The 18,047-nt window shown below is 39.5% G+C and overlaps 1 protein-coding gene across 1 annotated transcript; it reads left to right on the top strand.

Annotated features, from left to right (window-relative positions):
- The first annotated feature begins 2,694 nt into the window (after positions 1-2,694).
- On the top strand, positions 2,695-13,096 carry REEP5 (receptor accessory protein 5). Its single transcript, XM_010287642.1, has 4 exons — positions 2,695-2,699; positions 3,602-3,740; positions 11,141-11,309; positions 12,753-13,096. Exons 1-4 carry the CDS (start codon positions 2,695-2,697, stop codon positions 12,800-12,802), a joined length of 363 nt encoding a protein of 120 aa, XP_010285944.1. The 3' UTR covers positions 12,803-13,096.
- The last annotated feature ends 4,951 nt before the right edge of the window (positions 13,097-18,047 follow it).

The raw sequence follows: 18,047 nt of genomic DNA, 5'->3' as shown, positions 1-18,047 counted from the left end.
TGCGTTCCACAGCTGGACTCATCCTAAAAAAAAAAAAAAAAAAAGCACCACCCCAAACTCGTAACTGGTGTGCTTATAATATGCTTATTCTGTGAATACTGTATGTGTCAATTAACTCTCTAACAATGATTTGTTATGCCAGAGCTAATTAAGGAGTGTGTAACAGTCTCTTCTTGTAAAAGAACTGATTTTTTTTTTTTTTTTTTTTTGGTCAAAATGAGTCAGATGCTTTAAGTGAAAGAATTCAACTTGGCAGCTTACTAGAATTAGACCAGTATCTGTTACTATCAGGTAACAGGATAAAGTAACCACACTTGATCTAGAGTTCAATTTGGCTGATTCTAGGATGCAAATGATTCTAGAGTCAAAACTGAGCCTGTACTCTGATACTGTAGCTACATGGCTAATATGAACCCTGGGCTGCCAGCGAGCCAGCTTCTGCTCTTCTGCATTGGCATCGCCAGCTAGTGGGGTTACTGAGGAACAGATCTGGCTAAAAATGAAGTTTTTGCTTGGTTCCCCATCTGTCTGCACAAGTTGCAATGCTTGCACTGGCAGGCCATTTTCACTGCTGGACAGGCATCTGCTTTTAAAATAACTAAGCTGTGATGTTTACCATCCAGTCTACTGGAATCTGTTCCTGGTCACTGCTCTTACCTCCAGTGTGTAGAACTACTGTAAATAGTTGGTTGAGGTTTTATTTAAACTCCTTTACAGTTAGTGTGTAAGCACCGTATGAAATCCTCATGATGTGTAATTACTACTAACATGGAATTTAGTCAAATCAGTATTAGAAAAAAAACTTTTAAAAACCTGGCAGCATCTGTTCCTTTTAAGTTTGAAACTATAGGCTTTGGATGCTCCTTCCTTTGTTAGGAAATCTTAATTTACATGCTAATGAGACTGCCTTATTTGCTCTTGCAACTTACAAATAACCATTACAAGAAGTCCTAAAGCTGGCTGTACTGCCAGTGCCTCTTGACCTGTATCTTTTCTCTTATTGATGGACATTGCATTTTGAGTATCAGACTGATTGACTCATGACTTAGCATGGAGAAGAATAAAAATGTTCTTGGCTTGAAGTAACATGTATGATGTATCTCCTAGGGTTAATTGTGCAGAGCAGTATCATACCTAATAAATTCTAGAATAACTTAGAAGAGTAAGTCTTATTAGGGTGGGATTCTTATGTTGAAAACAGTATAGTTTATATATAGTTATAACAGGGTAAAAAATGTATCCATGCATACACTCTGCGTAACTTCCTGTACTTATTTGTTCTTGGACAATGAGTATTTTCTGTGACTTACTATTGAAACAGTGTGTAAGTAGCAAAGGATGGAGATAACTTTTGCCCTTTTATTTAACAGGGACATGTTGGACTGGATTTCCACTGGCAGTCTCAGTTGAGGGACATATTTCCCACTCAGAAGCAGCATATTTATAAAATACTTGCCTTTCCTTGACTTCAGTTAAACTTCTATTCACTGATATCCTGCTTTTTCCTTCCTTCCCTCTCACTAAATGGGACTGGGACTGGAGCATTGCTAACATGTGCAGTTTGTGCCCTTCCTTCAGAGCTGACATGGCAGTGACCTTGGTGGGTAACCTGAGCCACCTGAGCTTGTCCCATGGTGCCCACCTAGACCAGATCATTACAGAAGGAGAGGACATGTGCTATTTTCTACAGTGCAAGAATGTGGATTTAATGCTGGTTGAATCAGATGGGGTTTTGACTACTGTAGTACTACTGCTGCTTGTGACTGTCTGACCATGAAAGTGTCTTGTTCATGTATTCACTTCAAGACATCGCCTTAAGGAACAACAGCAGCAGATGGTGAATGTTCAAAGGGAGCACATCCATGGCACTGCAGCTAGGAACTCTCAAAGACCATCAGTTTTTACAGTAGAGAAAATAATAGGGCGTGACTCTTTAACACAGTGATATGCCATCTGCCTTTTGACACAAATTGGAGATTCTAAGCTGCTTCTTTTTTTAATGAAAACTGATTTTCACGATTACTAAGATGACCTTAATAATGTTAAAAAAAAATTTAAACAATACTTCCTTAAATCCATGGATGGCTTCAGACGATGACTGGAAAACAGCAAGACTGCTAGTGGTTTCACTACAAAGCATTCTCTCACAGATAGCAAGCATGCATGCTTATTGTGGTAAAATAAGCCTTTCCCTCTACACCTCTAATGGAGTTGTCAGCAGAACCAGAGAAATTCACATGATGAGCCCCTAACAATAAGTTTTCCTTAACACTGAGAAACTTCACAATTTTAGTCCCTTTCTCTTCTCCATTTACCTATCACTCTAACTTCCCTACTCATCACTTATACTTTTTCTTTCCCTCCAGAAGTACAGTTTTACACCTTGAAAATAGAACAGTAGCCGTCACCCTTAACCTCCTATGTTGTTTGGGTGTGGGGTTTTTTTTGTAGGGCCCTCTCACCTGGCAGTATTAGAATACCTAAGAGGTGGGGGCACAGAAAAAAATGTGTTTTTTAGTGGGAGGGCAGGAGCAGCTGAAGTTGGTACTGCTTTTGAGCAGGCTGCCTGGACCACTGTTTCCTAACACTGTGTTGTTAGGAACAGCAGTAAGCAGACCTGCTGCTGCCCACCTGTAGAAAACCTGTTCTTCCAGCCATGCTGATGACCTCAATAGCAGCGCCTTATTGTGCGTGATGAGGTATGGCAAGGGCAGTTGCTCTACCCAATGCAGGACCCTGCTGGCCAGCCACAAACTCCAATGGAAATAAGGCATAAATTAAGTATCAGATCCTCGTATTGCATTTCAAAGTAATTCAATCCAGTAGCTACACCAGCTCTCTCTATGTGTGGCAGGTTTGCCAGTGCTTTTGCTAAAACATAAGGCATGTCACATGATTGAGTTGGGTTTTTTCTTTTTTTCTTAACTTACAGAACTAGGAAGTGACAGAGTCCAACGGGTTTCTCAATTCACAAACCAGGAAGTGTACTCTCCGCCAGCCATCTGTCTGGTTTCTATTTTGTAAACCTCCCTAACTCTCAATCTTTTTTATGGACCAAAAGAGAACTTTGCACCTTTGATACATCCCACAGATGCTGCTTCAGCAACAATATAGCTGATATGAAAGACATACGTTATAAAAGAATTAAAACTAAATTCATTAAACTGAGCCTACAGATTTTAATCCTACAGCATGAGTGGAGAGGACAAATGCTTTCTCATACTCTGAAGCTTCACATTATCAGGCTTGCAGTTGCTAGCATTTCCTTCTAAAACTTCTTACAGTGCTAATCTGGAATTTAGCAAGTCCAGGGTCTCCACTGTTTTTACTGAAGGAAGCACATCTGTGTCTTTCTTTTGGCTTTCTATTTTTAGAACTGTATAAACTTGAACTGCATACACTTGAACTGCATTCTCCTAGCAGTGGGAGAACAAAAACATAGTCAGTCATTATGCAGGAAGCCCAAGACTTTACTAGAGGTTGCTCTACTCTTTTCATAATACCGTAGCCTGCATCAGAATTTACAAGTCCTGTAGGAATGGATTTGTAGAGCAAACAATTGATGCTAGTGATCTGCTCACTTGTTTTGTTTTCCTTGCAGAATCAAGGCCATTGAAAGTCCGAACAAAGATGATGACACACAGTGGCTGACTTACTGGGTTGTGTATGGCGTTTTCAGCATAGTGGAATTCTTCTCTGATATCTTTCTGTCCTGGTTCCCGTTCTACTACATGCTAAAGGTATGTTCATTCATGTGAGCCCTCTCCTAAAATGGGACTTTTGATTAAACTTATTTAATGTCTTCAAGAATGGAAAGATAACAACAGATTCCCTTGGAATCATTCCTGGGTCACACCTTATTTTTAGATGCTGGCTACATGTAATTTAGCACTATGAAAGTGATCTGTTTACAGCCGGTGGTTTTGTGAGGCAAGAGGGGAGGTTGGGGTGGGTGGCAGGGAAAAGTCTGTCATGTTTTAGGAAAAAAGAGGTGGTGTAGCTGTACCGTGGAAAGACAGTTCTTTGTCCTGGTGTTCAGGTAAGTTTGGGCAAAATGACAGCACATGGTAAACCCTACAGAGTGGCTCCATTTTTGCTTTAAGTACATTACTGAAGTGGAGAGTAAAATCACAAAGGCAGCAAAAGGGATTATTAAGATCTGCACTATTGAGAGTAAAGAAGAAAACTGCGACATAAGAATAGTTTGAATCATACAGACTTCATTTTTAATTAAGCCACTTTCCTGAAAGGAAGTGGCAGGTATTAGAGGACCTTGTTGCTAATGTGCATTTGTTAGTATGATTTGACTACCAACCATAATCTACTTAATGTGTTCCAAGCTTTGTTTGTCAACTAAGGTGTAACTGTATTGTCAATCAACTTTAACATGTTGAATTATTCTAGGAGCTAGCCAATTACCATGTATGCTCTCGGGTAGAGGACATTCTAGCTTGCTGGAGAGTCAGTTGTTTAGCTTAAAGGACTGTTACCTATTTTCTGTTTCAAGGGGCTGTTCTATTCCTTTTTTTTTTATTTGCTTTGTTAGCCTGGTTTAGCTCCACCAAAGTTCTTGGAAGGATTTGCTTGCCAGCTATTGTGGTGGGGTCATTTGAACTTTTAATGGTAAGGTCTGATGTTGCCAAATGCTTTTCCCAGGAAATGCCATATTTTAAAAACAAAAATTGACTTGGACAGCTCAGTTAAGCTTCTGCATTGTTCCTTTTGAATCTTTAACAGGCATCAACTGCGCAATCATTTAGACATGTATTTTTCTAGCTCCCTAAGAAAAAGCACATATTTACTGCTTCAAACTAAGAATATTCTGGCCTGTCTGATAAAGTTAATTCTCTCTTCCCTCGCCTTTATGTTTTTTGCCCTTAATCAAAAACAAAAATATGTTTTCCATTATCTGTAGATTTTGAAGTTTAGCATGGGTAACACAGATATGAAAGTGTTATTGTTTTAATATATTAAGACCAAGCTGAATTGTGATTAAAGTGCAAGTTCATCTGATCTGAATAGGATCCAAAAAGGATTGCTTATAGCACTGGAAGAATCTGTTCTTAACCACTTACGCAGTTATTTCATATCCCCAACTTCACCTTACAGTTTAGCAGGATTATGACTTTACCCATTGCCTGCAGTCACGCATACTCACAGTTCTGAATTACGAATTCAGAAGATACACTCTATGACAGTGTATTTTCAGAGCTTCTTTTCTAACTTCTTGGTGGTAAAAGACATGGCAATGATTCTTCACGCCAGCACAGCACTCTTTCTGAAGAGCATGCAATTGAAATTCAGGTTGACCTAGCAAATAAAGACCAACCACGGATGGCTCTGATAATACTGTGTCAGAAATGCCACATTTACACGTGGTGGTGGCATCAACAGAAAGGTACTTTGCTCAGTGGAGCAAAAGCAAACACGAGGAAGCAATTATGGTAAATGTACAGCTTTCTAAGATAGCTGCTGAAGGCATACAGCAGTCAAGTATTTACTCTCAGTAATGGGTAGTAGGAGAGGTGTAGTTTTGTGACACAAAGGCAGACTGAAGGTCTGATGGGTTGAGAACCAGAAAGCATTGCTGAATGGATGGAATGATAGAAGTTACTCCATGTGGGGAAAAGGAGGAGGCAGGCAAGCTTCCAACTTTCAGTCCATCCATGACTAAAACCTCTTGTAGTGTAATTTGTGATGTCTCCATGTCTCTTTTATGATGTTATGAAATAGAAGCCTAGACATGTAGTTCATGCAAATTTCAACCTTGCTTTCATTTTCCAAATATGCTAAATTTGCATATTCACATTTATTTGATACAGCTTGTAGCTTCCACTCCAGAATGAGTTTTAGCTGCTCAATATTTCTATATATGTTGACATGCAGGGCTGAGGCAGTGATCACAGCTGCTGACATATTCCCCTAAGACCAGAACCTAGGCCCTGTAACCTCAAAGTTTCATAGTATCATAGAACAGTTTGGGTTGAAGGGGATGTTTAAAGGCCATCTAGTCCAACTCCCCTGCAGTGAGCAGGAACATCTTCAACTAGATCACGTTGCTCAGAGCCCCGTCCAACCTGACCTGGAATGTTTCCAGAGATGGGGCATCTACCACCTCTCTGGGCAACCTGTACCAGTGTTTCAGCACCCTCATTATAAAAAATTTCCTCCTTAGATCTAGCCTAAACCTACCCTCTTTCAGTTTAAAACCGTTGCCCCTTGTCCTATTGCAACACACCCTGCTAAAAAGTCTCTCCTCATCTTTCTTATAAGGCCCCTTTAAGTACTGAAAGGCTGCAATAAGGTCTCCCCAGAGCCTTCTCTTCTCCAAGCTGAACAACACGAACTCTCTCAGCGTGTCCTCACAGGAGAGGTGCTCCATCTGTCAGATCATTTTTGTGGCCCTTCCTTTGGACCCGCTCCAACAGATCCATGTATTTCCCACGCTGAGAGCTCCAGAGCTGGACGCAGGACTCCAGGTGGGGTCTCACCAGAGCAGACTAGAGGGGCAGAATCACCTCCCTCGACCTGCTGGCCACGCTGCTTTGGATGCAGCCCAGGATGCAGTTGGCCTTCTGGGTTGCAAGCACACATTGCCGGCTCATGTCTAGCTTTTCATCCACCAGTACTCCCAAGTCCTTCTCAGCAGGTCTGCTCTCAATCCCTTCATCCCCCAGCCTGTATTGATACTGGGGTTTGCCTCAATCCAGGTGCAGGACCCTGCCCTTGCCCTTGTTGAACCTCATGAGTTTCACACAGGCCCATGCCTTGAGCTTGTCCAGGTTCCTCTGGATGGCTTCCCATCACTCAGGCGTGTCAACTGCACTGCCTCAGCTTGGTGTCATCTGCAAACTTGCTGAGAGTGCGCTCGATCCCACTTGTCTATGTCATTGATGAAGATATTAAAACAGTACTGGTCCCAGTACAGACCCCACCACTCATCGCCAGTATCCATCTGGACTGTTGACCATTGAGCTGTTGACCACTACCCACTGGATGCATCCATCTTATCAAACAGACCACCCATCCAATCCATATCTCTCCAGTTTCGAGAGAAGGATGTTGTGGAGGACCGTGTCAAAGGCCTTACAGAAGTCCAGACAGATGACACAGGTAGCTCTTCCCATGTCTGCTGATGTGGTCACTCTGTCATAGAAGGCCACTAGGTTGGTGAAGCAGGACTTGCCCTTGGTGAAGCCATGCTGGCTGTCTCGAATCACCTCCCTGTCCTCCATGTGCCTTAGCATAGCTTCTAGGAGGATCTGTTCGATGGTCTTCCATAGTGTTCTCAGCACACTAGGAGTTTTTAAAGGTGGGAGAAAGGCATGTTCAAGAACTCCTTTGAATATAAACTTGTTCTCTGGTTGAAAACTGCTTTGACATTTCTTGGGTTTTGTGGGGTTTTTTTGTAATGTCTACTTTTTATTTATCTGCTTTTTTCCTCTGAAGCACAGGTAAGCATGCAACTCATGGTTTCAGGTGTACATGATCTGTTTTTCAAGAATTCTGTTAATTATTTAAAGATACCATTTGGATGTTAAAACACTGTGGCCCGTGAAAGTAGCAGGGTTTAACATCCTACGAGCATTCTTGGTAGTGGGAGGGGGAAGAGACTCCTGAGTCTACTAACAGTTCTGTGTTGAAATACTAGAATACTCTTTCTGAACAGAATTCCTAGCACGTTACATTGAGTGTATTATGCAAGCTGCTGCTACAAGGCACTCAGTCAAATGAAGCAGGAAGAGTTGTCTTTGCAAGTGTATCAACATGCCAAATGTGGCAGGCTGACTCTGCTTCAAGACAGAGATCCCTTCCTCTTGCCCATGCACCCCATGCAATTAATGATTGATTTTGACTAAAGAGCTACTTCACTTCCATTAAAATGAACACCTTGTTTTAATGACTGTCGTTGTCTTGTAGGAGTGTGTTCATATTTGTAGTCATATGAGGCATGTCTTGGGTTTTTATAGTCTTCTGTCTGTAGAAGCTTGGAACTAGACATTGGCATGCTTGCACACTTCCCCTGCTGTAGCAGCAAACCCAGCTGTATTCGGTTTCGTGCTCCCAGGGCAAGAACAGCTGGTAGCACCAGATCCAAGTGGGTTAGACCCAGCTCAGGTGTCTGCCTAAGGAAGTCACTCTACTGCACAAATTCTGTTCCCTCCTCTGGCTGGGCTGGAGGGTCACAAAGAGGTTTTTTTTTCTTCCAGTTAACGATTTTATCACTCTGAGCTTTCTGGACTTTTTTACAAACCACTTAATTCTAAATAGTCTATATTAGCTCAGTTTCACAAAAGACAAAGGGAAAAGAAACTAAGTTAGCAGTCTGACATTCTCAAGCTTTGAAAGACTGAGATTTACAACTTTGGTATGCTGCTGCTAGAAAATGTATATAAACATCTGTTTCAGTACATTTCAAAACTAATAGGTATTTGAGGACAAATCTATAACTGTAATATAGTTGATTTTTTTCTTGACTAGACTGGAACAAAGCTGTAACATCAAAATGACTAATTTTGTTCTTAGGCAAGAAAAGGGAAATTTCAAATTCTTTTCGTTTCAGAGGAAGTTGGACTTGCAGCTGAGGGATTTCCTAAAACAAAGGAGAACTAAATAACGTCTTTGTGTATTGGGACAAGTAAAATAACTCAGTAATTGGCCAGGCATTCTTTAACAGGAAATAAAATCAATACTCTTCTCAGCTCTTAGTGACAGAATACCATTTATTCTTTCTGTTACATTAACTTCCAAATAATAGAAGCTTTTGATAATTGACATTCCATCACTTTTTGCCTTTATTTTCTCTGACATGCTTAATGATACTGCATCAGTTGCTACTTACTGGTGCCAAAATTTATTGTACATTGAATTATTTCTTTTAATTCATTGATATGTTCACAATAGGCATTTTCACTGGTGGACACTTAGCTTTGAAAAACCTACTTACTTTGTCTTCTGGGCAAACACTCCTTTAAGTCATTCTGTTCTGACACCACGATCAAATAGTTCAAAGAAGAAAGCTGGAAGCTTACCTAAAAGGATGGTAAATTGGTTTGGCAAAATATTCTGTAGAAGGCAGTTGTTATCCTGAGAAATCAGTGATCCTTCTCAAAGAGACAGCCTGTCAGGCTACCTCTCCAGCTCCAAATATATTGAAGTGCTTTTCTCTAGGGCAAGGGGGATGGGAAGTGGCCTTAAAGAAAAAAGGAATAGCAATGTCCTCTGAAAACAGTAGGTGTTTTCTTCAACTGAGGTGCATTAGAGGCATCAGTTTTACTCTGGTGTGCACTGCAGTGAAGACAAAGCCAAAATTTTACAGGTATGAAGAGCAGAACCTACACAATGTTCCATCTCAATATCCCTTATCTGACGAAGAGGGGAGATATTCCAAAATATTTGGAAGGCTTGCCTGAAGAAGACTATGTGTTTTTCATAACTGAAAAGGGATTTTATTCTCTTTTCTTTTTGTTAAATCAGAACTTTCTTTTAAAATGACCTCTCGACTTAAATCACCTTGTAATGGCCAAATTGTTGTTTAGGGGTTTCTTTTGTAATACCAAAACAAATATTTGGATGTGGTTCTGTCTTTGCAGTTTTACAGTGGGAAATCAAAAGTGTGAGGGGAAGGAGAGGAGACAGACATGTCTGGCTAGGCATGATGGAGTTCTGAAAGGGTACTGTAATCAAACTAGTTTCTAGGAAATGCTTTTGCCCTATGCAGTGTGCTGGAAACCTCATAAATAAATAAGACTTTGCTTATATTTTTCAAATTACTTTCAGAAGCTCGAGCACATGCATTGAAACATCTCTTCGGCTGCTGTAGGTATTTATGTGAAAACTGGAAAACTTCTGAAATCTAAGCTATTTAAATAAGTGCTACTGTACTTAAATGCAGACTTTTAAGTTGCCTGTGGTTTTATTGTATTTTAAATTATTATTTTGATTTTTGGTACGTAACTTAGCTAACTGTGTGGTGGGTTGTTTTTTTTCAGGAGGAAGAATTGGATTTTAGTTGTTGCGTTTTCTCCCTTTCTCCCTCTCCTCCCAAAAATGTGTGGAAATCCTCAAACATTTAATCATGTCTAACATCAAAAGAAGGCACATTTTGGCTGGGGTGGTTCTGTTTTGTGTTTTAAGAAAAGGTGGTCTGAGAAGAGCTCTTTTGCCTTTATTTTCTGGAGGGGCTTTTGAGACAGAATAATATTGTACTATTTTTGTCTAGAAGAAACTGTACAATTCCTGAGAAAATTTGCTTGATTTTGTTGCAGTTTTATCCTGTAAATTTTTTTTATATATACTTTCAGAGCTCAAGCAAATTTAGTTATGGCACTTCCTGTGCCTTAAGTGTTTTCATCTTGTTTTGCATAGCTGTCTTTGTAGTGTGTATTACAGTGGAACTGAAGCCAAATAAAGGTGCTTCAGTAGTAACGTCAGATACACGTAATACATCCAATAGCTGTCTTTTCAGTCGCCTTTATGAGATGCAGAAATATTTCCCCACACACTGTGGTGTTCGGTTTGTGGTTTGTTGTTTTGTTTTTGTTTTTTTTTTTCCCCAGAGAGCAGGTTGTGCTATAAAAGCTACACCCAAACTATGCAATCCAAAAGCGTTACCCTTGTCTGTGCGCTCTGTGTAGCTTAGATAGATCTTCCCTCCTTGTCCGTTTTGCTCTGGGGTGCACACAATCCCGTTCTGTCTCCTGCTGCATTTTCAAAGCAGGGAGGCAGAGAGGACAGGGATATATTTTGGCTGGATTTAAGTGATTTAGGGACCTAGACCTTCAGTCAGGCCTGTGCCTTATAGCTTAGAAGTAGCCAGAGAGGCTAATGGTTTATCTAACGAGGTTTTATACTTCTACCAAAAAAAAAAAGGTACGTGCAATCTTGACGCACCTGTTACCCGATCAGCTTTACTGCTACAGCCCTCCTCCTTTATCCTATCAGTATCCATGAAATTATTCCAATATAAAGATTCACTGTATGTAACTATACTGATGTGCATACTTATGGGACTGTGACCATACAAAATGAAGGGGATGATAGAACTACTGCTTGAGTCTGTAGCAGAGTTAGGAAGGCACGCTACACCTTGTCTCCTACTTGTTTCTTCTACTTAGGCAGATGTTCTTGTTCCTTGTAGTGTGGCTTCCTGTTGTGGTGTATGGCTCCAAGTCCTTCTAATGGGGCAGAGTTTCTCTATCATCGAATTATCCGGCCTTTCTTCCTGAAGCACGAAGCTCAGCTCGACAGTGTTGTTAAAGACCTGAAAGACAAGGCTGCAGAGACTGCAGATACCATCACTAAAGAAGGTGAGGAAAAGACCATTCACTAATCGCATCAATTAGGAGGAATTTCCCTGGACAACTCTAATACTACAGTGAATATTTATCATTTTGAGGGGTGTGAAATTGTAAGACGACTATGTAAACTATAATGGAGCATTTAAATTTGGGTAAAGACGCCAGGAAAAGAGGATTGCAGTGGATCTTACTTTCTGGGAGCGCAGTTATGCTAGAGTGAGTGCAAGCTGTATGAGTGGAAAAAGTGGGTAATTGGTTTGTGTGTCTTTCCACCATACACACCACTATAAACATTCCCTCTAGAAGCACGTCCAAACATCCTCACAAGATACCTTCCGTAAATACAGTTATGGTTTCAGTGTATTTTTGTATCTCCTATAATACCACCTCAAATACCTGGTACTGTAGAAGGGCTGCTAATTGTGAAGTAAAGCTAATCCTTTAACACCAATAAATGGTAACACGTGAAATGAAGTTTTACCATCCATACTTTTTTGTACTTTTCCTTCCTTTGGAGATCAAAGGATTCTGAGCCCACTCTTAAAAGAAATTACTTAGTTTTTTATTTGGTTAGAACAAATATTACCACAGCCTGTAGATTGCTTAATTTTTGCTTTTATTTCCTTGCATTCTATAGCGGACCCACGTACTCTAAAGTGTCTGATGATAGTTTTATGAATGAGAGAAGTAAATGTATTAAGTAGCTAAAATAAAGGCTTATTTAAATTTTATTTGAAAGGAAATTTATTTATAAGATATTTCAAAGCACCTTAAGTCTCCTTTCCCTCAAACAACGCATGCAGTCTCATTTCCTCTTACCAATTTAAGCAGTTTTCCCGACAGTATTTAAATGACCTGCCTTTCTCAACTACACTTGGAAATTTTGCTGCATGACCCTTCCTGAATCATTACTGTTAGACAGGTATCTTAAATAATGTTCTTCCATGTTGCACATGGAATTTTTCTGTCCTCATTCCGTTACTTACTCTTTCTTTCTCCTGTTTTTACACACAAAGATTTCCACATACATTTTTTTTTAAGAAATCATGCGTACACATATGGATGTACACACACACACACACACACACACACACACATATATATTAGCGTTATTCCAGCCCTATTTCATCAGCTTGGTAGTATATTTCTTGCTGTAATCCTGTATGTCCTAAACATGGTGAGCAGCTCTATTTTATTGACATAATAGTTGTAAGTCAGTCTGTGCTGTTTATTGTGCTGCTCTTTGCTTATGGTTTGTTTTTGAAAATCTTTATATCATCAGTTTTATCACTACATCTGTTTGTATGTGTATACAAACCTATGATTTTCTTTTGTGATGTTTCTTTCGTGACCTAAAAGGAGAATTTTTTTTTTTTTCGCAGCTCAAGAATACTGAATAAGCAACTTAGTCTGTAGGCCACTAAGATTAAACTTGCTTTTATTTTCCTGCAGCCAAGAAAGCAACAGTGAACTTACTGGGTGAAGAAAAGAAAAGCACCTAAACGAACAACTGGATAAAGTTTCCCTATCGCCTCCTTTATGAAGCTTGATGTTACTGGGAACTGTGGTATAATTTTAATAATATTGCCTTGGAAACATTTTGATATATTAAAGGAATGTGTTGTAACTTTGCTTACTACTTTGCTGTGTCTGTATAGAAAGTAAGCGTTTTTATTTAAAAGCAATGCAGTGGGCAGCATCTGAAGCTTAATGAAAGTATTTTATTCATCTTCATGCAGAAGAAATCTTTCCGTAATCTCCTTCTGCAGTAACATAAATAAAAAGTATATATCTCACAAGCTCTGCACTTTAGTTGTCTCTTTGTGTATGTAGTTACTCTTAACACTTGGACTGTGGTGCGTCTGGTAACATGAAGCTATTGTATAAGGAAAATATTAGTCTGAACGGCTCTTCTTGAATATACAGGGAATTATTGTGAGAGATGGCATAACAGATGTATTCCCCACCAATAAAGTTGTAAGCGATGAAATTACATGTTCTAGGCACCTGATGATCGAGGTTATTCACTGTTGCATGTTTTGTTGTAACACAATATTTGGTACAGTGTGTGTATTCTTAAATGGATAGATACTAAATACAGGAAAGAGTAACTTCAAGTGATCAAGCTTATACTGGCATAAAGTAATTTGCCAGAAATGGATGCATTAAATTGCACAAGATTAGCACAAGAAAGATAACTAAAGTACAACTCCTTGCCTCTTCTTGCTAAACAAAGTTGTCACCTAAAATTGTTAATAGAGTGCCTTTTAAGATCACACTCAAAAGCACAAACCACCTTTCGCTAAGCAGTGATACCATTACAAACAACTGCTTCCTAAAGTTCTGTTGAAGTATTAACTGCTTTGGGTGTCAGTCCCCAGAATGACTTCATTAATGGAAGGGACTGCACCCTCCATGAGATTTTTCTGCTCATAAATATCTGCAATCTCTTCTGAGAGTACTAAGAACAACTTTGCATGAGCAGTGAAACTTCCTGAATAGAATGCTGTTGTCATTACTTAGTATATTTCTGCCCAATCAGTAAGAATGCAGCCAAAGTTGTAAAGAGAATAAAAACTTTTTTGCGATCAAGGGAAAAGAATATTTTTTTTTTAGATCTGACGCTGTATTTACTCTTTCACACCACAGTCTTTTCAACAAATTCAGCATGAATTACTGAAATCTCCCTGTTATCATCTCCATGCTGACATTTCTTTAAAGCCTACAGTAATGCTATGACAGTTCTGAACTCACAGAACACGCAGAACCTAAGCTTAAGCTTCTGATACAATAAAAAGTGATTTCTAGTCCACAATCTTAAATTCAAAAGATTTCATCTTAAAATAGACTTTTGAAGACTTTTGGCTTTCTGCAAGAAGTTGGTATATGAATATTCACTGTAAATTTCCAGACGCAAGAACAGAAAAAGAACGAAACACATAGTGCAACTCAGCAGGTCAGTTTTAGATTTGAGAGATACGTATTATAAGAAGAGATGTCAAAAGTGTCTTAAGAGAAAGCATTTTAAGCTTTAAGCTGGAAAAAACAGCCCTTACGGCTGTCAACTTGCATAGGGAAGTGTGAGACCCACTGTGCATCATTTTCTGTAGGACAGCATGCAGTTTGTCATTTGCAGGAAAAATGTTAAGTATCATGACAACTTTTTGTTATGAGTGGATGTGCTGAAGAGGATAAAGTTTACAGCAAAGTTGTAGACGTAAGAAGTTTGAAGCGATTCACCATTTAAGTGGTTTAATTTCTCATCTTCATCTGTCTTAAACCCACTGAACTTTTCTGTAAGCCACGCTAAATCCTAGTGCTGTGTTTTAAACACTGTCAATCAACTGTGTACATAGCAGTCATGTGGCCAGTGTAATCTAGTTTCACCTCTTGAAATAATAAGTAATAAATATAAATAAAGAGACTTAATAGTCTATTTGATTTAGGTACAAAGTACTACATAACTTACTTCCCTAAAAGCTGCTGATAAATCTTAGACTTTCTAAGCCTAATGAGGTCTGTGGTAGATACAGAACTTACTCTTCATTTCTTATACCACTCAGCAGTTCTTCCACTGCTATTAATGGGGATAAAATATTTCTAGGTAACTGTTAAAACATATTAATGGGGATAAAACAATTCTAAATAAGTGTTAAAATATTTCCGTACATGTCTCTTTTAGAATTTAACAGTTAGGCTTTAAATCAATTTTTTGTCTTTACAACTTGATATTTCTTGACCAGCAGCTAAATTCAGTGTTCCTTTGTCAGATTTCTACTTGAATTAGAATGACCGTCTGTTGGTAACAGAACGTCAATCTTGTTGTTTGCCTTGATGCAAGTAGAAATGGCTGAATTTCTGCAAGTTATCCTTTCCTGCAAGTAACTCCGCTGGGCTGGCCCCACAGATCAGTACTGTCCTCGAAGTCTTCCTCACAACATTTATGTGAAAATGTTGTAACACTCATCTACACCATGTCTGTGCTGAAGTTGTAATCTGCTAAATAAAAATGGACACAAATAAAGAGATTCTTACAGGACTGGTATGATGCCTCAGTATTTCTTAAGGACCTTATACCTCAACACTGAAACCCCCATTACTTTAAGAAGGCAGGAGGTCTTTACAGGGTATTCACTTTTTTTACCCAAACTTCATTACTGTGGAACTCGTAGAAACCTCTCTAAAAGCCTGAAGGAAGTACTTCAGCTTCGTGACTGGATCTCAGGGTGCAACCAAGCTCTTTTAGAGCATTAGGCCTTAACAGAAGAGTTTGGAACACAGACCTGTTCTCCACAGTGAGCACCACGAGCAGCTCTCTACGCCTTGCAGCTTTCCAGACTTCATAGCCTTGCTCACCTAAGGAATCATCAAGGTTTAGTGTTCTTTAGAAACAGAGAGAGGAAAAACGGTAAATTAACAGGGATTTCTAAGTTCTTTCCTCACCCATTGATTCTCTAGTGTTCCATAAATGACCTAAACAAATAATGCTGCATAGTTTTTGGCAGGTGGGGAGGCTTACACCTTTAGTTCTTTCTGCTACCACTGTAAGTAGGACATTGCTTCAGCTTTATCCAACACATTTCCAAACTCGGCAAAAAGGAAAAAAAAGTTCAGAAAAACATTTCAAAAAACCCACAATGATAACATCACCACCAGTAATACTAAAATGAAATCAAACTCTTCAAACCAAATCAAGAGACCTAACAAAGAAGAGGAATGTTAGGAAGCGTTTCTTTACCAAGAGGGTGGTCAGACACTGGAACAGCCTTGTTCAAGAGCTTGAGTCAATGCCCCAAGCCTGTCAGTGTTTAAGAGGCATTTGGACAATGCCGGTAACAACATGCTTTCGCTTTTGGCCAGCCCTGAATTGGTCAGGCAGTTGGACTGGATGGTCGTTGTAGGTCCCTTCCAGCTGAAACCATCCATTCCATTCCGACGCAGCTACATCTGCAGCTACGGACAGAGGAGGCAACAAGGGAGCCACACCATCTTTCATGCTTTCAGTACAGCACATACGGACATCCCAGATATATATGCTGCCCCAAAAGGGAGTTCTGGCTAAAAGGCTCTAACAGTCAAGCGCACAGAAGGAACAGGCTATACACACAGGCAAGTTTTTTAAGACCAGCTATTTTCTGCAGAGCTGGTCTTGGAGAAATTTACTTCATAGCTGAAGTTGGAGAACTACATGTGGTCATACATTATTGTCACTTCCCAAGTTAAAACACATTTCAGAATAACCTTTTGAAACTCACTCTCTTTACATTAAGAAATTAATAATGATGATTGTGCTTCTGCTACAGCAGCTATGTGCCTTGCATTCATACATCTGAAAGAATAAAACATCTATCTCACAACAGTGCTGAGTTTTTATTTTTAGTCATTCCTTTGTTGATCGCCCGTCTTCAGATCTGCTTAATGCCCAGTGTCAACGTTTCCACCCATGCTGACACAGGTATTGTTACAAGGATTCTGAACTCACATGTGCACTTCAAATGTTTAATCTTTACCTAGTAAAGGTAGTATAGGAAAATCAGTATAGGAAAACAGTATAGGAAAATAACAAGTATATACTTTCAAAGAGCTGGACTGGTATCTTCTGGAGAGACACCACCTCAACATCCGTATTCTTCATGTCTCCGATGCAGTGTAAATCCCCACTCAGCGATGCACTGTTTTTAATCCTCTAAAGGAACCCAGTTTATTAAAAACAGGAAATGCAGAAATGAAAGTCTGGTTTATAAGCTTAACCCTGGCAGGCAAGGGTGAGTTGTGATGCCTCATTTAGGAACAAATCTTGCTCACACAGTGTACTTTAAAACCAGATAGAAACCAAAAAAAGCAAGACAATGAACTCATTTAGAGATGGGGGGATAAGCAGGCAGGGCTTGGGGGAATCATATTTCAACTCCCTAATGGCTGTCATCACCTGATTTCCTAGCAGTGCACATTTGTTTTAAAAAATGGTCAGCTTTACCCAAAATACCCATAGAGCTTGCTTTGTTAATTTGATTAAATCAACAGTTTTAAATATTTCAGCTCCATACTACTGTTTTCAGAAACCTTTCTCACTCTTTATTGTAAGATCCTTACACTTTAGACCAGATTTACTATTTTGGCTTTGGGAAATTTTGGTAAGCAATGTCACTAAGATTATTACCATAGCACAGACAAATTCTTAAGATAGTTAATTTCTGGCCACTGTAAACAGATATCCCATGAGACTGAAACTCCACATTTTTCAGCTGTCTGTAGTCTACAGCTCTGACTTAACAACACTTAGGCATAACACGATCATGACTTGGTTGGAGTAATTTATTTCCCTCCTCTTAACATCACGGAGCAGAGTTGTCTTGTACCAATTAATTTTCACAGAGCTCTTTAAATAAAGTTTCACAGAAGTTACTCAGCACTCAGAAAAAGCCAGGGCTAACGTAAGCCCCACAATCCATGGGCAGTTACAATCTTTTATGTCACAAGTGTATCCTTCCACGCTTGCTCACATACCCCCATTGGTATTTTTCCCCATCTTGCAACCAACTCGTAGCACTTCCCCAACTTGAGTGTACGCCACGACCATGCCCAGTTGCTTTCTGTAACAAAAAAAACATTCTGACAGCATCTGTTCCCACTGTTCCTACCCTGTGGCATTCCATCAACCCATAGAGATAGAAACTATTTAACTAAGTTCTCAAAATCTTTGTGTTTTCAAGACCACACACTCCAAAGGTAGCTTGTGTAAACTGT

Source organism: Phaethon lepturus, unplaced genomic scaffold (assembly GCF_000687285.1).
Source record: "Phaethon lepturus isolate BGI_N335 unplaced genomic scaffold, ASM68728v1 scaffold8835, whole genome shotgun sequence".
NCBI classification, from domain to species: Eukaryota; Metazoa; Chordata; class Aves; order Phaethontiformes; family Phaethontidae; genus Phaethon; species Phaethon lepturus.
Note: the sequence above shows the minus strand (reverse complement) of the source record. Positions and strands in the feature narration are given on the sequence as shown.

Bases quoted from the DNA above. Each gene is read 5' to 3' on its own strand.
- REEP5 (XM_010287642.1), top strand. The intron at 3,741-11,140 runs GTATGTTCATTC...TGTTCCTTGTAG, and splicing joins CGTTCTACTACATGCTAAAG to TGTGGCTTCCTGTTGTGGTG. The intron at 11,310-12,752 runs GTGAGGAAAAGA...ATTTTCCTGCAG, and splicing joins AGATACCATCACTAAAGAAG to CCAAGAAAGCAACAGTGAAC.